A 26314-nucleotide genomic window follows, 5' to 3' on the forward strand; every position below is an offset into this window, starting at 1 on the left:
TTATTTAGAGTAATAAAATTTGTTTAGTAGTCTATTAAAACCATTTAAATTGTTTCCATTTGTTTGCAAATACAAACAATGCTACAATGAGAAACCTTGCACATACATCCTTTTCTATTGCAAATAAATATGTAGGATAAAAATAAATTATGATATTGGCCTAGAGAATTTACGTTAAGCTAAATAAAGTCAAGTTATTTGTTTTACTTTTCTAATCAAGTTATTGCTTTTTGGGGAGCTGTTAAACAAAGTTAGTTCCAAAAATTCAGAATTTATCATTGATAAAATTGTCAGCATAGGCTAACTCCAGGTCTTATCTACAGAATAATTTTATGTCTCTTTTCTCTCTCTGCTCATAAATATGGACGATTACTAAAAATGTGTATGTTTTAAAGAAGACTTTTCAAACTTAGTAAGAGCCTGTAAATAATCTTTTGAAGTTATTGTGATTTCAGAAGACCAATTGTATTACTCAAATTAGATGATTAGATTAGGTTAGGGTAGATTAGATTAGATTAGGCTTATTTTTAAAAAAACCAATTAATTCCCTGTGTTGTGGTTGCAAATTGTTTGTGTAGTTCCTATCTCAAGATTCCAGTTAATTTTTTCTGATATTTGTTTTTATATCACATTCCTTTTTTAATTAAAGTATAGTTGATTAACAGTGTTGTGCCAATTTCTGCTGTACAGCATGTTCCCTTTCTATCTGAACTATAGACAATAGCCTGCCTTGTTTTTAAAACTTAATTATTGAAAAATTTTACTTAATTTATGCAAGTATGTATATTTTTATATGTCTCATTATCTTCTCTGCTTCCTTATTATTGTCTAGAAAGTATAAGATTATTACAAAATGAAAAAATATTTGAGACACGTGCGTATTTAAATGCCTCCTTTAAAACAGATTTTCAGCTGCTAAATTATGATAATCAAAAAAAAAAAAACTTAGCTTTTTTTTTTTTTTGTCTTTTTGTCTTTTGAGGACCACACCCACAGCATAAGGAGGTTCCCAGGCTAGGGGTCTAATTGGAGCTGTAGCTGCCGGCCTATGCCAGAGACACAGCAACATGGGATCTGAGCCGCGTCTGCGGCCTACACCACAGCTCAGGGGAACGCCGGATCCTTAACCCATTGAGTGAGGCCAGGGATGGAACCCTCAACCTCATGGTTCCTAGTTGGATTTGATAACCACTGTGCCATGACGGGAACTCCTAGAAATTTAGTTTTGATAGAGTATATTCAAAAGAAATCTGTGACAAGTGCTATAAAATATTTTAGTAATGAAAAGAGCAGTGTCCTCTTGTTTAAAAAGCATCTACTCCTTCTTTTCTATTGCAGAATATATCTACTATGACTTTATTTCTGCTCTGAAATGCTCAGCATTTACATCGATGAGGGCATTGGGGGACCACATGTGACCTGACCATGGTGTCCTTCTCTGAGGTTGCATTCCTGTGAGCCATAGTGCCCAGTACTCAATTATGCACATTGTTTCTATTCAGTATGAGGTTGCATTTCACCAACACAGCATTTGTAGCAAAAGGTCATCTCAGCCATAGCTGAAATTTTATACAATGAACAGGGAATTTGGAGTATTATGAGAATTCATGGAGTTCAATAACCATTTGTAGAGCATTTATGCAAGTTCCCATGAAGGATCCAAAGGTGAATAAGACAGTCTCTAAGTGTTAAATATTGCGATGGAGAATGATGTGTACAGAATTAGATGTTTAAAATTAAAGATGAGGGGCTTTAGGTGAAGAGACCAAATGTTACCAGAGCTGGAGGAGGATATGAGTTGGGGATATGGAAATCATAGCCAAGCTTTAAAGGATGGGCCAATAGGGATTTGATAAGCAGAAATATGGGTAAGTTTATAGAGAATAGGGGGGTTATGACAATGTCACCAACCTGAGAGGATGGGAAAACATTGGTGCTATTTGCCAACCTGAGAAAAATGGAAAGAATAGCCCCCTTCCAGGAGAATGAACCTGATTAAGACATGTGGGATTTAAGGCACTTCAAAAAAATTCAGGTGATTTCTAGCAGGCTATTGGAAATGTACACAAGAAACTGGGGAGTAAGAAGAAATAGCGGAACTAAAGCTTGAGTAGTCCTTGGTATCCTTGTGATTGTGCAATTTGGAGAATAGATGTGACCATCAATTAAATATATGATGCCAGAATCTGAAAAAAATACTGAAATATAAGAGACTATAGGAGAAGTAAGTTTCACTGAAGATCACTGAGAAGGATATTTAAAAAGTAAAAAAGGAAAACAAAACAAAATCTGGCAGGCTAGGGAGAAATTTAGAATTAAGATTATACCTCAGGATTCCCACACATAGATATTCAAAAAAAAGAGTGTTGAATTTGCTTATATGGACTAGGAGCCCAATATTGCCAATAGAGAGTTGGTAGAAGAAAACTTAGAAAATAGAAGGCCAGGAAATGTAGCTTAAGAACACATGTGAGAATGCTTTTCCCCTAGGTCCATTGTAATGTCATTATCAGAGGCAGGGGCATAGTTGCCCCCCTTAACATCAATCTTTTTATTCTGTTTTATTTTATTTTTGTCTTTCTTTAGTGCTGAACCCACGGCATATGGAGGTTCCCAGGCTAGAGGTCCAATCAGAGCTGTAGCTGCCGGCCTGCATCAGAGCCACAGCAACACCAGATCTGAGCCGTATCTGTGACCTACACCACAGCTCACGGCAACTCCAGATCCTTAACCCACTGAGCAAGGCCTGGGATTGAACTGGCAACCTCATGGTTCCTAGTCGACCGATTCATTTCCACTGCGCCACGACGAGAACTCCTTTTTTAAATTTAATTTTATTTCATTTTTGAACATCAATCTTAATGAATTTATGTCCAACTTACAATTCTAAATTATGTTTGGGATTTTTGTTAGTTTATTTCTATAAAATTTTCTGAAAGCACCGTAGAGAAATTTCTATATACTAGCTTGTTCTATCTTTCCTTGAGATAGAGTCATTACTCTTTTACAGAAATTTTGGTCTCTGTGTTTTATTCTTACACTAGGTCATCATTTATCCATCTCACTGGCTTGAAATTAAAATAGAGTCTGACTAATTGAGTTTTTGGTGAGATCCAGTAATTGATATCAAACATGTTTTGTATCATCAAACATTTGTGTATTTGATCATAGGATTCCTGACACTGTAATATTGCTATCAGTTGCTCGTAATATTATGCAAATAGATATGCTTCAAAACAGAAAATAATGAAATAGATTTTGCACAAGAAATATATTTAAATTGTATAGTAAAGGACTGTCCCATTCCAGTCTATTTTATATGTGAGCAGCAGTGCAGAAACGCAGTGTCAAAGATGCTTACCACAGCTAGGACACCATGCAAGGGAATTGCCTCCAAATAGTTATGTGCAAAGACTTGCTAATAATGATTTGCCAAGCAGATGTCACTTTTGATGTCGTTTTTATCTAAGAAAGGACAACTATCAGTGTCATATGAATGTATTCTCCCTTCTCTGTGTTCATTGTTGCTTAGTAAGAATTAAAAATGGGGACTGTATTAATAAAACTAGTCTTCCAGCCCAAGATAAGCTAAATGATTGCAACATAATAATTTCCAAATAAAAAGCAAGTCTAATTAATTAATTAATTAATTAATTTTTGCTTTTTAGGGCTGCACCCACAGCATATGGAAGTTCCCAGGCTAGGGGTCAAATCAGAGCTACAACTGCCAGCCACAGACACAGCCACAGCTACAGCCACGTGGGATCCGAGCCACGTATGCGACCTATATCACAGCTCACAGCAATGCTGGATCCTTAACCCATTGAGCAAGGCCAGGGATTGAAACCTCATCCTTATGGATAACAGATTCGTTTCTGCTGAGCCACAGATGGGAACTCCTGCAAGTCCTGTTTAATCATGCATACATTTATTTGGTTCATCAAAAACCTCTAGAAATGAGCATTTCTTGGCCTGGCCTATATGCTCCCCGTTGTCCTGGAGCATTGACTAGAATGTATGGAAGTGTAGGGTGTGTCAAGAGAAGGCTACCTGGGAGTTCCTACTGTGGCACAGTGGGTTAAGTATCCAACTGCATTGGCTCAGGTCACTGCAGAAGTGTGGGTTCAATCTCCAACCTGGTGCAGTGGGTTAAAAGGGATCTGGGGTTGCCGCAGCTTTGGCATAAGTAGCAACTGCGGCTCGGATTTAATTCCTGGCCTGGGAACTTCCATATACCTTGGTGCAGCCATAATAAAAAAAAAAAAAGAAAAAGAGAGAAAGCTACCTATCTGGTTACTGAGTGGCCTCTAAGGGGTACCTAGAATTCTTTTTCTAGATCCAAATATCAGTTTCATCAATATGCAGAACTGTATAGAGCCAAGGCAAATTCTAAATATTAAAAATTCCTGATATCGAACCAGAATAATATTTTATTAAATTTTAAATGGAGGAATGTTCCATTCAAGAAATAGTAAAGTTCTGCTTCGTCTCCCAGGCAATGTTCTTTATCTCTCAGGAGACTCAAGGAAAATCAGGGTACCTCTTAAAAGATTGCCTGCTGAGGGGGATGGAATCAGAAGAGGTACTTCTTCATCCAGACCCAGCAAGACAGATAATACCTGTTGTAACATGTCTATCATTGGCTGAGAGTATCTCCTGAAAAACAGATTTCTTTGGCTCCCTAGATTCAGAGCCTCTTTTAAACTAGGCACCAACTGCAATCTCTAACCTGCGGCTATAACTACTGTTTGCTATTTTTGTTGTCATTTGCTTGTTTTCTCTTCTCTTTAGGGTTATCTCTTAATGAAAAATTCTTTTTTAAAATAATGCAAATGATTCTCTCAATAAGGACTTTAGGCATGATTAAATGGCCAGATTCAATTTCCCTCCTTGCTTCTAGTCCATTCTATAGGACAGCTCTGCATTTCTAAACATTCAATTAATTATTTATTAATCCCATTGTTTACAGGCAGAGTTACCTACTGTTAATATTAAGTGATACTAGACTCTCAAAAACTGTGTCACTCAGAAACATCTCCCAAGTTGATATGTAATTTTCAAAATCATTATTTATATAGTCATAATTTCTCAGATAATTCTCACCTAAAATAAACTCAATTTTTCTCCTAAAATATTTGAGAAAATTGAATTTAGGGCCCAATTTTTATTCTTCCCCTTCATATTTATCAAGGCAATGTTAACCCTACGTCATCTTTGAACAGGTGATTGGAAGCACCGTGTTCATACAAAACCATATTTTATAAGAGTTTTTTCCTCCCCCATAAGCTTACTGCCCTTTATTCCATGTGATCAATTGCATTCCGCCTTCAGTAGTTCTTTGAGAATTCAATTTTGAGAGGCACTTCTAGTTTCCTGGACAACATTGGTTCATCTCTTTTTCCCAGAATAATGAAGATCTAAAGTCTAATTCTTGCCTATTTCAGCCCCAGACTGTTTTTATCCTCTTTTGTGAAATCAAACCAACCTGCTTTTCCTTTGCAGCTCATGTCTCAGCATTATCTATGTCCCTAGAATCAAGTAGCTATTAAATTAGTTCTATCCATTGTCCATGGGTTTAGAGGTCCCCATGTGTGTGTTTTTTAAGTAACCACATTTTATTTCAGGGCACAAAGTACAAGACTTCTGACTTGATTACTTAGCCTCTTAGGTCTTTATTTTTTAAGTTTTTGAAAATAGCAGGGAAAATGCATTACTCTTCTTTACCCTAATGAAAAGTTCTAAGCTCCTCTGACAGTCATTTCATTTCTGAAGGAGGATTAGAGGACTGTCCCACAGATTGACTCTGAGATTTTATATTTTTTTCTTTATTTTATCCTTCTAATAACCGTACTCCTTTGCCTCTCCCAACTGCGCCATCCCATGCACATTTTCTCCCTTACGATACCTTGTCTGTGACATATTGAGCATCAAGCAATTCATTTTCTCTACCAAAATCATTATGTTTTGAGTCATTTTGGACAATCCAGATTCTGTATTCCTTTGGGGATACCTTTTAGAAGAGTGTCTTCTATAAATTTTCAATTTTAAAATGTCATTCTTAAATCTAACTTAATTTGGCTGTGTTGTAGTATATAATAAAATATGTACATTTGCAAAGAATTGCTGCCAGAGATTTGGGTCCTAGTTCAACCTCTATCACAGTTTGAAGAAAGGAACCTAGATCAATTCACATATTTCACTTGCTTATAAAATGGAGACTATAATAGTTTACAAAGTTACTGCCCTATCTTCCTTAAGGATTATTGTGCAGTTGAACATACTTTTTTTTTTTTTTTTTTTTTTTTAAGAGCTGCAGATGCAGCATTTGGAAGTTCCCAGGTTAGGGTCAAATTGTGGCTACAGCTATTGGCCTACGCCACAGCCACGGCAACATGGGATCCGAGCCATGTCTGTGACCCACACCACAGCTGGTGGCAATGCTGGGTCCTTAACCCAATGAGTGGTGCCAGGGATTGAACCGGCATCCTCATTGATACTAGCGGGTTCGTTTCTGCTGATCGATAACGGGAACTCCCTGAACATACATTTTTAAGAAGTTAGCATTTAATAAAATTCTATCAGATTGCTACTTTACTATGTTTACTTTTTTAAAGATACTTAAAATTTTTCTGGTTCTATAGTTCTCTTCTTTCCCACCTTAAATCAGACCTATAATACATATAATTTCATAGTATTTATCAAATACATGATTGTTTTCTTGCTTACAAAAATGTTCCCTGGCTTCACTTATATTTTGCCATTAAGGTAAGTTGTTCCTTTGCCTCTTTTGAATTTTTTATTGGCTTCCAAGGCTAAGAGCACATGGCTCTCTATCCACTATGAACAAGTGCCAGTGTTTATAACAAATATAATTCTGTGAAAGCCATAGACAGAGAAAACATATTAATAGTTTCACATTTATTTTCTGCAGCTAAATGGCTTCTGTCTTTGAGAAACCTGCACATATTTTCCTGGATTTATTGTTAAGGAGTAGTGAAAGACAGAAAGCAGTAACTCACAGAGATATTCATCAAATAATTATTAAAGATTATTCAGTGCCCAGTTGCAAAGTGGTTCGTAAAAGACTGAGATTACAGTCAACTCTCAAATATTCATGGCAGTAAGAAAAGCCTTGTAAAGATGATTGCCAATCACAGAGTGTGGATAGACTCTGCCAATTAGGCACCAATTCATAGTACTTATTCACATTTCCTCTTAAACTGCTAATTAAGCCAAATACATTTATAAATGTAGAAATCAACTTTTATGGGTTACTGGAGATAATTTTTAGATCACAGTACAAAACACCCCAGTTACAATACAATTCAAACATAAAGGGCTGAAGAGATTTTAAAGGATCACGTCATCATGAAGCATCTCTAATGTCAAAGACAAATGAATTGTAGATTCATTTACTCCCTCCCACTTGCACAAAGAGAGATGCACCAGAGCAATGTAACATAAAGAGAATAATATATCTATTAAAAAGGCTTACTAGAATGATGAAATAGTACCTTTGTTAAGTGTCTAAAAATAAATGATAAAAACAGTAAGGAAAAATGAACTAATAAAGAATACTTTTATAGTATATTAGTGCTAACCTGAGGGGTCTACATATTCATTTGCTTTATAGAATCACTCTGAGGAAGGTAATATTATCTGTGTTTTATAGATGATAAAACTGGGAAGAAGAGACGTAAAATTATGGTTAATACCTTATAATACTAGGTGTTCAATACATAGTAACTATTATTTATTATTCTTGCTTTGTTGCTGTTAGTGCCAAAGGGCTGTATTTGCATTACTATATTCAAAGCTCATGAAAACCTATTGTAGCCATTATAATTATTTCTACTTCAAAAACATCTTTAAGTAGGAAAGTTTTCATTTTCATTTTATACATAAAAGAAGCATTAACATATTATGCCATTTTGAGCAAATCAGCGATCTTGTTGTCTTATTGTCTAGGGCAAGCAATAATCCATTCTGTACCTGCCTTTCAGGGACATTAAGGGAATTCCCCTTTTTACTTGCATGAGTTATAAAACACAATGCATATTTGTTATTTTGTGTAAAGTAGTATTTTATTTCATCATCAAGAACTACACTACATTGTGGTTTGACATAAATGTTGATATCTAAGATCATAAGTGAAATAGTTAGGTGTTCATATCACACATATTAAGAAGATGCTAATTATTTTTTAACTGTAGAATAATAAGATAACAGATTCAATATAAGGGGCGGCTTAAAAAATATAGTATGTCCCAATTAGGGTAAGAATGAATACGAGGTGCTTTATTTAGTGGTTAAACTAGATAGTTGTGTTCCTTATGCCTATAATTCATTGGTAATTCATTCTACACACACACACACACACACACACACACACTCCCCTTCATTGCATCCTTCTTCCAAAGTAGGGAAGTTAATGCATGTGTATAAGGAAATATAGCACTAAAAGCCTGCTTCTGGAGTTGGTCCCATGACTCCCAAAGATTATAGAAACAAAGCAATTAACTTTTTAATTATGCAAACCATTCAGTAAAGCAAGCATTAGAAAGATATTTAAATAGTTTATTTAATACTTTTAATGTTGTCTCAATAATATTGGAAATTTCAAAATAAGTCAAAAAAATAAGCTACATTTATAAACCCCTAGAGATTTTTATTTCAAAATATCCTCTTTGTGGGATGAATATAGGAAAAACAAATATATACCCATACCATTACTTTCAGAAATACCAGTCTGTGTTAAATAATATAATTTTTATAGTATAAGATCAAATTAGAAAATTTCCTAGCTATTTCAGGACTGGAGCACACATATTTTTAGCTACAACAAAAACCCCTTGCCTCTCTGGGGAATATTTATTTTAATTATGCCTATCAGTTGATCTAAATTGCTGAACTTGCTCCAGCTTGCTTAAGAGTAAGAAGCTTGCTTAGATACAGTAACAAAATAAATTGAAAAATAATTTCTAAATCACTGGCATAAGCAAGTTAAAGGGCATATATATCATATGCACAGAAGAATTTCCAAGTACCTTATTATCAAGTATTATCACTCATCAAATTTTGTATTAGTCGGGAGAAGATGTGCCTTATAAATAAAGATAACTCAGTTTGTGCTAGCACTTAAGCTATTGCAGGTTTTGTTTTGTTTTGTTTTTTTGTTTTTTGTCTTTTTTTTTGTCATATGCACCATTCTCGGGCTAGAGGTTGAATCAGAGCTGTAGCTGTTGGCTTATGCCACAGCCACAGCAACGCTGGATCCTTAACCCACTGAGCGCAGCCAGGGATCGAACCAGCGTCCTCATGAATGCTAGTCAGATTCATTTCTGCTGAGCCACGATGGGAACTGCTGTAGTTTTGATGTGTGAATTAACTTCATGTATTTAGGAACACAGATGCAAAAAATATAACGCATGTTTCAGTGAGAGATGAAGTAAAAATACCTGCTTTCATTGAGAAGCTGGAGTATTTAGTTTGCTAATAATTGACCTAGTCATCAAGCAACTGAAAACCTCTATCTGCCCCAGCTGCTCTTTTGTATGTATTATGTATATATTTTAGCATCAGTGCTAAGGTCTTCATTTCCTTCCATGGGAAGAAGGTAGGACATTTCTGAAGCTGTTATGGTAGTTCTCTTGCCTCAACAGGGGAGAAGAGAAAAACGTAATAAAGCTATATGGAGAAATGCCTGCCTTTGAGCTCTTTTCATTTTAGCAGCTTGAGAAATATTGGTACATGTTATTGCTCAGATGCACATTCTTTCTAAACAAAGGTTACTGCCATTGACTCCAAAGAGGAAAAGATCCATTATAATATTTTTTGCACTTCATTTAACTAGTACCCTTATTATTAGACCTCATGAACTATCCACTTGTACTTGATGTGCCTTCCTAAATAATTTGGAGGGCAAATATTTTATTTGATGGCACAACATGTGGAGAAGTTGACTTCTCAGTTACTGTGTATTTTTGATACTCATTCTGAAATTTACGAGCAAATTTTAAGAAGACTCCGCATTGCTCTCCTGCTTGTACACACATACATGCGGGCACATGTGCATGACACACACATCGGTCTTGATGGGCTGGGCTGAGAAGGCTAAAGCACATCTTGGAAATAGTTTGAGTAATAAACTATGCCTCAGAAAGACTTTATTTTGGAAATGTTCTATTAAATTAAAGACAATAGTTTCATTATTTGCAAGTTTGACAGCCTCCTACCATACTGAGACTTTATATTGTAAAAATAAGTAATACTTCTGTATTAAAGTAAGTTTATTAAATTGCAAATAGGAAATTCGTAGTGCATGTGCCTGTAACATGTGAATCAATTTCTCTCATTTAACATGCCAACTTGTAATTCAATATAATCCTTTAAGTAAAAAGCTAACAGGAGTATCCACTGTGGCTCAGTGGTAATGAACCCGACTAGTATCTGTGAGGACACAGGTTAAATCCCCGGTGTCACTCAGTGGGTTAAAGATCCAGTGTTGCGGCGTCTGTGGTGTAGGCCGGCAGCTATAGCTCCAATTCGAACCCTAGCTTGGGAACTTCCACATGCTGTGGGTGCGGCTCTAAAAGGACCAGAAAACAAAAATTGACAGGAAGATGATATGGTTAACTTAAGGCTATAGTTTTCTAATGCCTTTTACTGCTTTTATCTGCCTCCCCCCACCCCCAAGAATATGGTATATTACACACATTTTCACAATGTACACTTAGGGAATTATGATGATTAAATTAAAATAGCTATATGTTAAGTTAGAGTATTTTGAAATATTGCTTCAAGGTTACCACTGGATTGCTCAAATGTTACATCATTTCAAAACATCTTTTACACCTAAAAGTCTGGTTTTCTTTACAAGGGATTTGTTTTATAATAAAAGCCTAGAAATCCCTGAGAGCACTTAAGCCTGACTCTGCTCATGCACAACCAGGTCTCAACAAGAAACTTTGTGCCCAGAGACTGATGCTGATGGAGCTGGCATTTCAAGTTTTTGTTGAAAATGTATGATAATCCGATGTAAATGGACCAGTTATGTATAACAACGATTTCAGTATTGTGGTATATTAGGCTTTTCAAGCTCTTTCTCTCTTCACTGGAACCTAGCCATAACTCTGTTCTTGGCTTCTGCAATGCTTGTTATAATAAAGTCCTTCTGATACTACTCATAATAAACCTTCATGGTGGCAATCCAAGACAGACCCCACTGATAGCTGAATTCTCTTTAATAGTGAATTGTATTCTTGGGAGACTCTAGTGTAGCTATTTTCCTTTAGAGTTATGGGTTTTATGTCAAAATAGTATTTATTTATTTATTTATTTATATCATTGAACAGTCTCACTGCTATGACCAAGAAAATTGCTCCATAAAATACTTGGTAATGTAAATGTGAGAATGAAAGTTATATATCTGGTGATTTATTAAATTTATGGCTTGTAGGAACATGACTGTCTCTATAAAGGAATCGAATATACACGTTGGAGAATATTCTCATAATGCCTTGTAAAAATGGGATGCTGTTGTAATTTGAAATCTAAAAAGCATGAACGACTGTAGAGGTATGCCTTTGGCATTTGTAATCATACCTGGCCTGGCCTTGCAAATGTAAATTTGATGTAGGAAAATTTAGAATATGCATTTATTTTGGAAATACTTGCTTTTACACAGAATGTAACTTTCCTACTTTCGATGTATTTCCTTACCTGTTTCCTTTACTGGCAAGAAATGGAAAGGTCAATTAAGAGTAGGAGCCTTAATTGAGTTCATGTTAGAGGAAAAACAGACCAAGGTTGATGAGCACAGGTTTGGAATTTGAAGCTAGTGTTTACCTCAGAATGAAGAATATTGGTGCATAGGCAAAAGGGACTCAGGGTTATAACCAGTGCTCTGAAACTACATTTGGCGTATCAAAATATATTTAACCTCTTTCTTCATCTCCCAAGAATTAAACGTTAGAAGTTTTGATCCACATTTTAAAGAGTGGATTTTTTTTTTGTCTTAAACTTTTAAAAAGCTTTTATCATCACACTTTATGAATTGGTTTTGATTAAACCTATATTGAAAAATTCAGCGTATTTGGTTAGTAATATTTTAACTTAAAAATGGAGATTTCACCTTCTTCTTATAATGAATCTCCCTTCATTGGTTGATTGAATACATAAAAGACTCAAAAAGTTTAGCCACACATTATAAAATTTTATTTCTATAAATGGAAAAACACACAGTAGCAAAATGCAAAGGCATATTTTGTGCATTATGTACAAATGGAGTGTGTATTAGGACAAAAATTTAAAATATTTAGTTTCTCTTTATACAATACTCTTAAAATAAACATAGCTATTATTTGTACAATGAAATCCGTGTGGCATATGGCTTATTTTCAAGTACCTCTCCCACTCAGAAAATGTTATCTCTTCGTTGAAAGATAAAAGAGCATAAATGCGATGGGGGAAAGAAAGAACAGGTTCTTCTCATCCATTAGCTGGTCCATATGCTGTTTATTAAATATGGTGCTCTTCAACTAATCAGACAGCTGATTGAAATAAAAAGAAATCGGCAATTTTGTGGAAGTATGAAAACATGTTCACATATACCACGCTCATGCAGTTTTATCATCTGTCACATTTCTCAAGAGGATAACATATTTTATGGGCTTGAAATAAAACATTGTGAATTATTACATGCATCATGAACTAATATATATGCTTTGAGGGAATGGCATAGCCCAGAGTTGGCATTTTAGTTCATGTAACTTAAATGACAGTATTGAAAAAGATGTTCTAACGTTTTAACTGAATGCTAACTTAGAGCATGCTGCCTGTGTTTCTGTATGTGGAGAAGAAAATAATACACAAGAAAGTTTTACTAAGCGTCTGAGATGTTTTATAGTCAAAAAACAACTTGCGTTTTAAAAATAAATTAAAATACATTAACTAAGAACAGTGTGCAACGTATTTCAGATGAAGGAGAGAGTGAACAGACTGTTTTACTCTCCTTCCATTCTAGAGATCTATGAATAATCATTCCTTGAGGTTTAAAATTATAAATAACAGCACACAGTGGACTTATTTCGACTTTACAGAGGAAATCATCCATTTTGTTTGCATTTTCATTTGAGTAAACTCAAAATGGTTTAGCGTAGCTTCTGCTAAACCTATTCAAGTTTTTTGACCCCCCCCCAAAAAAAATGTTTCTCCATGTGAGTAGATTACTACATTTATGTGGCTAAATTTACCCAGAATCAACAACTGTTGTTTGACTTGGCAAAGTTAGAGTATGGTAGTTGATACAAAGAGAGAGGAGGTAGAAAGGAAAGTGAAAAGAGAAATTTCAGTGAAGAACCTGTATGCAAATTGTGTTCTAGTGAGGGATGGTTACATAGGGACATTTTATCTTAAAGTTACCACCGTAAGTTGATTATTCTATGTTCTGCCTGCACATACATGCACACATACATGAGACTAGAAAAGTGAAGGTAAAAATGATGTAATATTTAATGTCAGCTCTTAGGATGGTCATTTTTAAGTCCTAGATCACGGGTGCTACATGGAGTTAGACACTTTTCTATTTGGATATAGAGCTTTATTCTTTGTATTTACAAAGTCAGGATATTAAGAAGTTGTCAAGTGAAGAACTTGGTTTCATTTTTATGATATGTAATTTTTTTACAAAAAATTCTCCTGAAAATAATTTCTAGAATAATTTGTATGTGCATTGGGTGAAATAAAATGCTGTATTTATTTATTTACTATCTTACCTACTAGACTTTGTGCTATATGAGGACTGAGACCATGGTTTCATGTTCATTTTATCTCCAGCAATGAGGGCACTGTCTTTCATAGAATAGATGCTCAGGAAATATTTATTGAATCACTTAAAGCATAAATTAATATTCTCTGGATCCAGGATCCAACCACAATTTCCATGATTACCTCAGCTTTAATGCTTTATTTTATTCACTTGTTCTTCTGATAACTTAGTCTGGGTTGAATTGTGGTAGCAGAGAAATTAGCCAAAATTATGGACTAGTATAAACATACTTCATTAGAAAAGATATAGTCTAATCCTAAACTCTTCATAGAATATTGAAAATTTTCTCACCTAAATTCACACTGTACTTGCTGGCCATTGGTGTATTTCTATATCCAGTGTTTGTGCATGGGTCAGAATATTGATTATGTATTATAAAATTCTAAACCTGAGCCTTTATGAAGAGTTTATTTTACATTTAAAAATTATGCTTCTCTACTAAGTGTGTGTGTGTGTGTGTGTGTATATGTTTATCTATATGTACTAAGTATATATATGCTTATATATATATATATATTTTTTTTTTTTTTTCTCCTGTGTCCTAATTAACGGAACTAAGTTGCAGCAACAAAAAACATTTCGTAGTTGGGAAATAGTTTTTAAACCTTCTGTCCATGAAGGGACTTGAAGATCAAAGATAGCATCTGGATATTATAAACCAGTGTGGAGAAAATTCATTACATTCTCTGTGTACCATACTCTTAATAAAAATGTTTTCTAGATAAGTTGAAATTGATTGGTAGACTTTATGATTCTTCTGATTCTCAATTCAAGGTTGAGAACATCACAGTTGCCAGTTCAGATTCTTAATATGTTGTTCATATGGGTTAAATATATATTTTTATTTGTATACTTTTTCATTCATTCATTGCTAAAACATAACTGAAATCTAATTTCAAGGACAGCTGGAAGATTTGGGTCAAGTAAACCTCTATAAGCGGTAGAAGAGGTTGGTTAAATTTCTGTCTTAAGTAAATTTTTCACCCTCCATTTTATTTTTAACACATTCATTCTATATTTATGATGATACTGGTATATGTTTTCCTAAAACTGCAGTTTGTTGGTTTTCCTGGGAAAGGACAGGTGACATTGGATGGAAATCAAGATTTTCTATGGACTTGCTAAGGTCTGCATGAGAAGTGATTTTCTTTGGCGTTTGCAAGGCAGTTCGTTTCATATTACCGTATTTCTGCTTTTTAAATCGCTCATGCTCACCTTTAACTTTCATACCAACTCTAACTCATTGCTGCCCTTTTCACTCTCTTTATAACTTCTATCCTCTCCCTACGGTCACATGACACGCTATGCTCTCAGCGTGATAACCAATTCACTTCCTTAAATATGCAACGAAATGCAATATATTACTGAGTGTTCTAATTAACTGCCACATGTAAAAATACTTTACATATCTCATCTCACTTAATCCTCATGACATTCTTAATATGTGAGTTTTACTAGTTCACAAGACCTTAGATGATTTGCTCAAAGTCTTGCAGCCAAAATAGCTGAGATGGGGTTTGAGGAAAACCTGTCAAACAAACAAACAACAAACAAAAATCTGCTCTTTCTATTACAATATGCTGTGTCTAGCCACGCCCTTCTTTCTCTGGAATAGTCTTAACCTCTTTCACATACATCTCTGTCCTACTGGCCCATCCTTTCTTTAAAGTTTACCGCAGATATCACCTCCTCCATGGAGCCCTTGCTGACCATCTCTTTCTTAGCCCTTTGCATATCATGCATCTGTAATAGCACGTATCATGATGTCACTCTCCTTGCCTTTTTTTTTTTTTTTTTGGTTTAAAAAAATATGGTAATCATTTTTCATTAAAATATTTTACTTATGTCATCATGGAATGGCTTCATTGTGGCTATTTTCAAATACGGGTGCAATCAATTATTTTTAAAGTGTCAATTTTATTTTTGAATATAATGAATACCAATGATAATGTGCCCCACATAAAAATACAAGTGCTCTGGGTCATCTACAGTTTCTTAGAGGCTAGAGGAGTCTGAAACCCAAATGTTTAAGTACCGCTGGCTAATATAATGCCTAACCCATATTGGACACTCTTTAAATATGCGATGAACGAAATTGAATAATCAAACTGATTAACAACTTTTAGTGGCAGAGACTTAAAAATGTCCCATGGGAGGATTTAGGATTTCCATTGTTTTGTAAATTTATTCAAACAATTATAAGTCAAGAAGAGAATGAGCAAAACCCACATTAAAATTTTTGGGGGGGAGATTAAATTATTATATTAATAATGTAAATAGAGTAAATCATGTATTAATTAAAATTAAAAATTCTAAGTGAACATTGTTCAATACATTAATCAATGATTAACCAGGTACTCAGGTAGCCTATTGGTTTGTATAAAGGAAACATAGGTCATTATTATGTCACATTTTAAATTTGTATATACCTTGGAGTTCCCGTCATGGCACAGTGGAAACCAATATGAATAGGAGCCATGAGGTTGCAGGTTCAATCCCTGGCCTTGCTCAGTGGGTTAAGGATCTGGCATGGCTGTGGCTGTGGTGTAGGCTAGTGGCTACAGCTCCAGATTCGACCCCTAGCCTGGGAACCTCCATACGCTGCGGGTGTGGCCCTAAAAAAACAAAAAGACAAAAAATAATAAATAAATTTGTATATACCAAACCCAATTAAAATGTAATTCAGTTTACACTTTAATCTCTTTGATATTATTTCCTAATTTCTTCATTGCACTATTGTTTTACTAAAGCTTGTAGTTGGTAATATTAAGCAGGGTTATTTAGCTGATTTTTATTGCCATTAAGCTGAACAATCTATAATTTACATTTTAGGACTATAAAACACGATGCAGGATACTAGAAATGCAGCAGTCACTAAAAGAGAACTGAATAAAGGATAAAAAAATTATTTCAATCTTATATCAGTTATAATTTTTATCGATTAAAAACAAAAAGAAAAAAAAAAACAAAACTCCAGGTGGTGCCTATGCAATGATGTTATTCTCCTGGTATTTTCTGTTTCTTTTTTTTTTCCTCCTTGTGGTCTCAGTCCTCAGCACTGACTGAGAACCTTATCCAGGATTTGATCCGATTGTTTATTTTGTACTGAAAACAATACTGCTTGTTCCTCTTTAACAAAAACTGAGTTGGGCCTTGTCATATCTACAGTAGAGAAGTTTCCTGAGTGTGGCAGGAACAGGCAGTATCCCTTCCTTTGCAGAGGTTTCCATTCCACCTCTGCCTCTTGCCCCCGGGGCAGGTCTTAATCCAATTATACAGAAGTTAGCAGAACAGCCAAGCAAGGCCTCACCATACTCCAGCCCCACCTAGACACACTGTGGAATGTGCATATCAATAAAATGTCCTTACTGGTAACTCACCAGTTATTCTTAACAAGAAGGAGAATGAAAGAAAATTGAACCAGTTCATTGCCTGGAGCTTGGCCCCCTAAAGGGAATATACTGGGCTGTTCCTGTTGAAAAAAACCTTGGGTATGGATGCCAGAGGCTGTGGGAAGGTTTTAGGTTTTAGGGTCAGAACCAAAGTTAAGTATCTATTTTCTGATTGTTAGAGAAAATGTACTTCTAAGATGGACCTCACAAATAGGATACAGAAAACAATACTGTTATCAGGAATGTTGATATGGTGTAGTAATGCCCTTTCTTCATTTATTTTTGTACCAGACAAGCTGGATTTTGATAAAGGTTTAAGGACATTAAGCAGAGAACAGCAGTCTCACTGCCTAATTAATCTCCCTATTTCTATATCCTGTGATGTGTCTCTTCTCCACATCAAGGTGTGTTCTGTTCCTCCCACCATACAGTCTATTCTGGTTAGACTAACTTCAGACTTGCCAGCACTCATCAACCTCCTTTCCCCCACACCACATTCGGCTGTGCCAGCTTCCCTTTCTGCAAACTGTTCTTTCTTCCATCCTTTGTCCATCTCCTACTCAGTCCTTGAAAAGAAGCTTTTTCAAAGTGTATCCCCTTATCTCTTTACTTTTAACTCTCAAGCACTATGAAGTTTGACCCTTATGTTTTGTCCCCCACCTAATGATTATATTTTGTGAGGATATGAATCAAGTCTTGTGCCTTATCTTTGGCATTACAGCTCAGAGTTGTGTTCTTTGTGCTTATTTTACTAAACCGCACAGCTTTTAGTACCAATAGCTTAGAATTGGTATTTCTACTTCTATCATACATTTTTTTCCTCAAGCAGAAACAACAGTGGGCTGAACCACAGTCTTCTCCATGGCATTCTTCTTTCATCTATGTGACAGAGAATTCTGTCCTTTTTGGAAAATCAGTCTCATTACACACTCTCGATAGTCAATTCTGCTCAATAAAGTCACAAATTATCTCTCCATCAACTTTTTATTTTCACGTACCATGTGGTCCATTTTGCCTTTTTTATCCAGGAGAAAATCTAGCTCATAACATTGTCTGTAAGTATATTTCTACCAAATACCCCTTTAGTTCCAAGGGTGATTTTATCATCTTGGCGCCTACATTTCGAGGTTTCATTTTTATTCCTCTTAATCCATAAAGTTTATTCTCCACTCTATGAATTCATGATTCTAAAATTTCAGTTTAATCTTTCTGGTTACCATTCTGTGTTATTCCAGTTACTTCTAAACTTGGTTATTTATAAAATCATTTTATATTACTCGTTAATCTTAATAAGTGATACTATTAGGGCCATCTGTGTGTTGTGTGTGTATATTTATTTTCCAGAGTTTCTCATAAGTATACCTTTGGTTATTTTTGTATCTTTCACACTGCTGTGCTAGTTTCCAGATATATTACCTCATAATAATCTACCCTTCCTAAGATCAAAGGAAGAATTTACCATATATAAAATCCTTAGGGCATTAGGGATTCCTATCCTCAAAATGCTGTATTTTATGATAGATTTAAGTATTTTGCCACAAATTGAGAGGAGGTGGGATTCTTTTTTCTCCTGTCTTGGGAGAGTCCCACACTTGATTCTTCCAAAGATAAAATGCTGATCCCCAAATAATCACTCAGGAATATTTAAATGTAGAAATAATTAGATATTTTTACTTTGATATTGCTGGAATGTGTAGGTTTTAATTTTAGAGAGGGAGTTCCATTTTAAAATATTATGTGTAATGGCAATTAATATTTTAAAATTAAATGCAAAATAAAAATCTTTTTAAAAAGAGCAAAAAAATTATGTTCAATCATATCAGATAAAATTTGTTTGCTACTTTGAGCTTGTTTCTTTTAATTCAGCAGGGCTGGATACTTGCATATGCCTTCAGAATTCTTTGATGCTAATCTCTTGTGATAACCAATTAGCTTCCAAATTTCTCAATTCAAGGGCTGACTAACACTATTGCTTAAGCATTAGGTGGGTCATATTATTTTAAACAGAAATGATGGCTCATAGTAAGCGGTGTGTCAAAAACCAGAGGGGCTGAGAAACTGGAAAGTTTTGAGACACCCTGTCTAAACAGGATTAAGGCAAAACCAAAGGGATTATCATGCTCCAACCCCCAAAGATCTCATGATAGCTGCTTTCCTAAACATTAGAATCACATTCAGGAACAAGAATGCAAACATGTATTCAAAAAAAAAATCCCTGTCTTTAGAGAAAAATTCAAGAAAAAATTCAGCCCTTCTGTAAATATTATACTACGAAATATATTGGTGTGAGCGGTCAAAAACATTTTTTTGGACACACGAAAATTAACTCACTCTTATTTTTAAACATTTTACAATAGTCTTTTTAAAAATTAAGACATTTTTAGAACAAGTTCTGTTCCCAACAAAATTGAGAGGGAGGTACAGCAATTTCCTAAATACCTCTCACCATCACACATGCGTAGCTTTCTCCATTATTAACACCCCCCACCGCAGTGGAATATTTCTTCTTTTACTCACAAGACATGCATACTTTAATAAGTTATTTCCAGTATGTATAAAAGCTGCTCTAAATAGTGTAAAATGATCATTTTTTTACATGAAGTTTTTATTTAAATATAAACATGCAAAGTTAAAGATTTCTTTAAAAACAAGTACTAAAAAAACAAGTACTAAGAGCAAAACCTGCAGCAGTGTTTGGTTTTCAGGTGTGCTATTATCTCATGTTAATGTTATTAAAGCAGTTTTTAATCCATACTAAAATTCACATAATTTTGTGTTATCAACTTTTTATTAAAACTTTTATTTCTTTTCATATAATCCTATAGATTAAATTTTTTAAAATTAACATAGTCCAGATTAAACCATGTCTACAAATATATAATTAAAACATGAAAACATTACAACTTGTATTAGTTTGGCCTCTTGCAGCGTATAGCGATTCTATTAAGTCGAATTCTTTGTTTATTAAATTAACAAGTTGAAGCTTTTTGATATCAAAACTGCATACCCTTAGGAGAATATAGATAGGAAGATGTGTTGTGAGTCCTTTATATGGTAATTAGATAGAAATAAAAGGAGAAAATGGTATAATCCTACTGTGTGTTGGGGAAAATATACATGTATATTTGGTATTGTTTATCCTATAGTTTTTCTTAAATCTGTTGTAAGAAGAAAAAAAAAAAAAGACTATACCCATATATCAAAGTCCTGCTTTAAAGTAGCACCCTGCTTTAAAGTAGCACCTTTAAAGTAGACCCTAACCCTGTCTAGACAAAAAGCAAGAATAAGATTACTCATTATGTAAGTGTAGCAGCCCCCGTGTCCTAGACTTGGATGATGATAGTTGGAGAATGTTCAGGTTAACATCTTTCAAAAATATCCTATTTGTTTGAAGTATCTTTGAAATGTATCTAGATTTTTAAAAAAGAAAGAAAACCAGCTCAGGTTTTTTGGAATTTGTTTTATTGGCAAGGTCTATGGATGGACACCATGGTGCAGGGGCTGCTGATTTTCCCTTTACATATTTCCCCATCTCCCTTCCCCAGGTGTTGCTGCCATCACTACCTTTCCCTTCCTCCCCTTTCCTCATGGCAAGACGCACGGAAGAAGAGTGCTGTTAAGGCCTCTCCATTAACCAACAGGTATGATGGTTCTCATGAAACAGTGCAGCTGCCCCTCCTCTGCATTCTCCATCAGCAATCTACCTCTGTAACATTTAGAAGACTCATTTACCCACGACACAGAGCCTACTGATAGGGAAGAATTATTCAACCTGAGTATATCTTTACACATTTCAGTATGCTGTGCGTTTGAGAAGTCCCTGCACGGTTGTAGATTATTTTTTAAAACGTAAAGAGAACAGAAGAATTAATGATATTTTCAGGGAAAGGTGCTATGCAGTTTCCTCAACTGATTTTATAGGGAAAAACTGGACCTTGTCTGTTTTTGTAAGCCACTATCAGTGTTCTACAAATACTTGTTATATGACATATCTTTGAAAAGTGTAAAATTTTGTGAATTTTAACTCAAAATTCCATTATAATAGCATTTGAATTTTCAAAAGCATTACACAAAACGGTATGCATATTAATTATAATGCTTATGCATCTGGTGATGGAAAATTAGCTACAAGCCAGTTAAAGTAAATCTAAATATCCTACAAAGCCATGTCATCCAGATGTCAGAGCTGGATGTATGCTAATGGCTTTTCTGCAAAACTTTCTTTTGTCAACTCAGCTGGTGGCATTTGAGGGAGACAGAGGGGACTGTTACCTTCAGCAGTCTCAAGATTACCTCGTTCAAGCTGCTACATTTTGAAAGGAGCTAGGCCCTCAGGGCTCAAACTCCAGCAGAGTCATAACCTATAAAACATAAACACTCAGTCATCGCAGGGAAACACCTACCTTCTTGATTTCCTTTTTTGCTAGAGGAACTGGTCTTCCTGGCTCCTGCAGGGGCTTGTTCTGAGGATGTCTTAGGCAAGCTCCGTATTACTTCATTGTGACTCTATCAGGTTCTTTGAGTCATGTAACTAGAACAGCACCTTTGGGCTAGGAAGATTATTGGCAGATGTCTTTAAATTAAACAGTGAGTGTGTGCATGTGTGTGGCAGCACTATTTGTGGTATTCCTTAAAATAGTAGGATAATCAAGACTTGTTTGTGTACAAAAAAAAGCAAATCCTTTTGATTTACACTGATTTTCGCTGATGCTACCATTAACCTTTAAAGGCTGGACCATAAACGTTGATTCAGGAATGTGTGACCTCTCATGCTGTGAAGGTCTGAAATTGTGAAATGACCTTCACAATCCCATTTCTACCCACATTTCTAGTCTAGAGTTTATGCCTTTACCCTGGATGTTCGCTGCGCTGTGGCCTCCTCATCTCTCTCAATCGGTATACTCTTCCCTGTCCACAGACGTTTGCATGGTAGGGTCCCACCATCTGCAGAGACCTTTCCCCAGGTCTGTTTGGAAAACTCAGAACAGTAATAACAGCAAACATGTACTGAGGGTTGATGGTGTGTCAGGCACAATGTTAATCTTAATAATCTCCATTTTCTTAATTCACTTGCATAAAGGAACATAAAGTTAGAAATTACCATCCATATTTAATAGCTAAAAAATGACGCTTAGAGATATCTAAAGTGGCCAGCATCACTCCGAATGGACTGAAGTGCCATGTGCCTTATTGAGTGTCTCCTGATTCCTCTCAAGTGAAGCCGAGATTTTCATTCATGTTCAACTCTGAGTTTCTAGAGGACAGTGATGCCATCTTATCCTTTATGAACTCTTCTATGTCTGCAGTGCTTGTTACTCACTAAATGTTAAACAAAGGAATGCATTTTTACAAAATAGTCATTCATCTTTTTCACCCTCGTATGGGCTTTTCTCCTCATCCATACTTCCCTCTACTCTGCTTTTATTCCCCTTTAGCTTGTGGCTCTTGACTATTATTAGCTTTAGAGATGACTGGATATATTTTATTATAATAAATAAGTCATTATTCGCCCTTAAATTTAGAACCTGAAATTAAAAACCAAGTGAGTAGAAAACAATTGAAAACACAGAAAAACAACCTCAATTTTATAAAAATTACCAAATCTGATGGTAAAAAAGGAAGCACACATATACTTATATCTCTCATGGAAAGAAGAAAATTCAACCAAAATGTTCTAAAGTTCTGAGGAAAGGTTATCAGAGAAACTTTTTTTTTTTTACATTATAGGTAAGTAAACATACACCATATAGGAAAAGAGTCTTAACAGTTTATACTATACAGGAAAAGAAAGGAATGGAAATGTAAAATACAGATGAGGGAGAGGATAAACCAAGAGAGAAAAGAAAAATCTTTGATGAAATAGAAACAAAAAGATTTGGGGAAAGTGAATATTGAAAAGCAATAAAAATGGAAGGAAACAGATCATTGAAAACCACTGGCACTGAAAGGACTTTAAAAGAATATGAAATAAAACTTGGAGGGAAAAAAAAAAAGTCAATGCAGGAAGAGAAAAGGGGCTTTGTTTATGAGTTCCTGTTTCCTTTATTCTTATAAAAGCCTTTGAGGTAAAATGGCTAGAAAGTAAAAGGAGAGTTAAGATACATTGCTTTTTGCACACATTTTTCTAGGACTTTTTCTTTGGAAACAGTGCTATTGAGAGCAAGATAAGGGCTTAAGCATTAACTTGGAGCTATTTACTTAGAAATAAAAAGGTTGTGCCTGGAGAATTCAATTGAGGCAGGGCTGGAAGGAAAATTAGGGTACAAGTCAAAATACTCTTCCCTCACTCTTTACCAAAATAATCTTAGAATTAAGCAGTCTGTTAGCTCTGTGAATAAAAGGATCATATCATATCTATTTTTCTTTATGTGGAGTGCCTGAAGCATAGAATGAATATTTGCTGAATTAGTCATGGAATTTTATGAGTTGGTGGAGAGATTAGGGTCAACCAATCCAGTCTTAGATTGTTCATGTATCCCTCAGCACCGCAAGACTCACTCATCTCTGCCTGAAGGAGTCCTGTATCACAAAATCCAGAGGTAGCTCACTGTATTTGGGGACATCTTTAACTGTCCAGCTTTTTCTTATATGCCAAAATCTGCCCTCCTGTAACTTGAATCTATTTATCGTGGATTTTCCCTTTGGAAAAACACAAAATTAAGTTCTATTCCTTCTCCAAATGAAAGCACTTCCAGGACCTAATTCAGAGAGACACTCTATCATAATGTCTAGCTATAGGATGTCTAGTACTCTATTTTTTTCCGGGTTAGAACTCCAGCCTTCCTAATTCTTCTGTTTCTTGGTTGTAAATCTTTTTAACATTCTAGTTAATCTCATTTAGTACAAAATATTTTGTCAAAAAAAAAAGAAAGAAAAAAAACCAAGGAATTCAGAATGGGCTCCCTCAGTTTAGATGTTTATATTTATTCAGTCTGAAGATCCCAGAAAATCCATTTAAATAACTTCAGGGGAAGAAAGGGATGTACAGTTTAAAACTGCATATGGCTTTGATCTGAATTTGTACATAATAAAGATATGGTTTAGCTGGAGTATAGTATAACATACAAATAAAATACAGTATGGTTATAAGTGAATAAAAAATATAGAAAAATGAATGAGTTTAAAAAATCACATTTGGTGAAAGTAAAAGAATATTCAGACTCTCCTTTTTATTTCTTAGTTGAATAAATATTTTAGTTTGAGATAGTGCCTGAGATGAGTTTTTTCCTAAGATCCCGTTCATCATTGTAACAAATTTGGCACTAGGATATATATATATATATATATATATATATATATATATATATATATATCCTTGTGTGGATAATATCAGTGCAAGTAAAAAACAAACAAAACAAAAGCAAAATAAGACAAAAACCATTTTTTCGTAGTTCCGTTGTGGCACAGCAGGTTAAGGATCTGGCCTCGTCATTGTAGCAGCTTGGGTCACTGCTGTGGCACAGGTTCAGTCCCTGGCCTTGGAACTTCCACATGCTGTGGGTGTGGCCAAAGAAACCCACTGTTTTCTCAATGCAAATTATTGACTTTAAAGGCAATTAATATGTGCTCACATATAACACTATGTTACATGGAGGTCAAATGAGGGAAAAATAAGATTGAAAGCTGTAGAAAGGCTGCCCTGTCAGATATAGACTTTTCTTAATAAAAGTTACTGCAAAGTAAATTCTTCATATATGTGAACTCTTTCTTAATGCCAAATTGCTGTCAATGTCCCTTGGTGAATCCAATTTATGAGTAGATTACAGGACTCTCTCACAAGCCCAGCACATCTGACTTTCAGTGAGTGTCGCACAGAATATATGGCCTTTTCTAGAACTGGGAAATTTAATTAATTTGCTGGCAGAGAATACTTTTTATGCCACATGACTTTTCCCTGACCCTACCCAAGATTTCCATTTTCAATGTGCTTCGTATATTACGAACCTATATAATCTTAATGAACGCCTTCCATATGGTAATTATAGGGCTTGACTTTATATTCTCAAAAGCTCCAGGACCTATGTGAATCCTTTCTGTACTGAATGTGACTTTGTATGCTCGCTGTTCCGCTTTTCTTAGATTTATTCCCAAAGTAATACCCTTTTGGTATTCGGTTACATATGAGCCATAGGCAAAAATCCTAAAACAACAGAAAAGCTATGTGTGCTTTATCTATCACTGCTATTGAAGATGTATGCTCTGAGCATAGATATAGTTTAATATTTTTCAATCCTTTTTAATATTTTAGAAAGAAGGAAGTGAAATGAAGGAAATACAGATGAATCACTTAACTTCTCAAGACCTCACTTGTTTCACCAAAATGAGGGATTTAACTAATGGGTCTTTAAAGAAACTTTCAGTTTTCTACAGAATATGGAAGACTAGGAATTTTAGAAATTGAAGTTTTATTCTAGATTTTCCAATAAACTATATTTAACTTCCCTGGGGAATGGTTTCCTCATCTGTAAAGTATGGAGACCAAGCTAGACCAGGGAGTAATTTTTTTTTTTTAATTTTTTTTTTTATGTCTTTTTGCCATTTCTTGGGCCGCCCCTGTGGCGTATGGAGATTCCCAGGCTAGGGGTCTAATCGGAGCTGTAGCCACCGGCCTACACCAGAGCCACAGCAACGTGGGATCCGAGCCGCGTCTGCAACCTACACCACAGTTCACGGCAACGCAGGATCGTTAACCCACTGAGCAAGGCCAGGGATCGAACCCGCAACCTCACGGTTCCTAGTCCGATTTGTTAACCACTGAGCCACGATGGGACCTCCGGGATATAATCTTTAATGATAGAATGTGTTGACCTATTTTTCTTTCTGAAACTTTCTCTTGAGAAGGATTCTGAGAACTTACTTTGATTCTGTGGCACGGGCTTCTGTGATCATGTGGTCAATTACCATTTGTGTTACAGGCTTCTCACATAATTTCTAAGAAGGCTTCTAATTAAAAAAAAAGTTTGATGATTGTTATCACTTAAGGTGCTCTATTCTTCTGTTTTCATGAATATACAGATAGATACTTCTTAGGCTTTAAAAATATGTGAATCCAAGAAAATGGTGTGCTGAGGAAGACAGATTGAAGAGAAGACAG

The 26314-nt window shown here is 35.1% G+C and overlaps 1 protein-coding gene and 1 long non-coding RNA gene across 8 annotated transcripts in view; one reads left to right on the plus strand and one right to left on the minus strand.

Annotated features, from left to right (window-relative positions):
- The window catches only part of PCDH7 (protocadherin 7), a 418557-nt gene that overhangs the window by 203570 nt on the left and 188673 nt on the right, over positions 1-26314 (plus strand). For 2 of the 7 annotated variants that reach the window (XM_084970760.1, XM_084970762.1), the window contains exon 3: positions 20766-20861. In XM_084970760.1, the coding sequence (XP_084826886.1) occupies positions 20766-20854 (89 nt within the window). In that variant the 3' untranslated portion in view covers positions 20855-20861. 7 annotated transcript variants of the gene reach the window in all.
- On the minus strand, positions 15949-24590 carry LOC146400373 (uncharacterized). Its single transcript, XR_014813723.1, has 2 exons — positions 20482-24590; positions 15949-20445 (listed from the first exon to the last, which is right to left on the minus strand). It is a non-coding gene; the product is annotated as an uncharacterized LOC146400373 (long non-coding RNA).

This window comes from Sus scrofa, chromosome 8 (assembly GCF_054392235.1).
Source record: "Sus scrofa isolate SSC_HxYL_T2T_F1_AM1 chromosome 8, Sscrofa_HxYL_maternal_Yorkshire_Landrace_v2.0, whole genome shotgun sequence".
NCBI lineage: Eukaryota > Metazoa > Chordata > Mammalia > Artiodactyla > Suidae > Sus > Sus scrofa.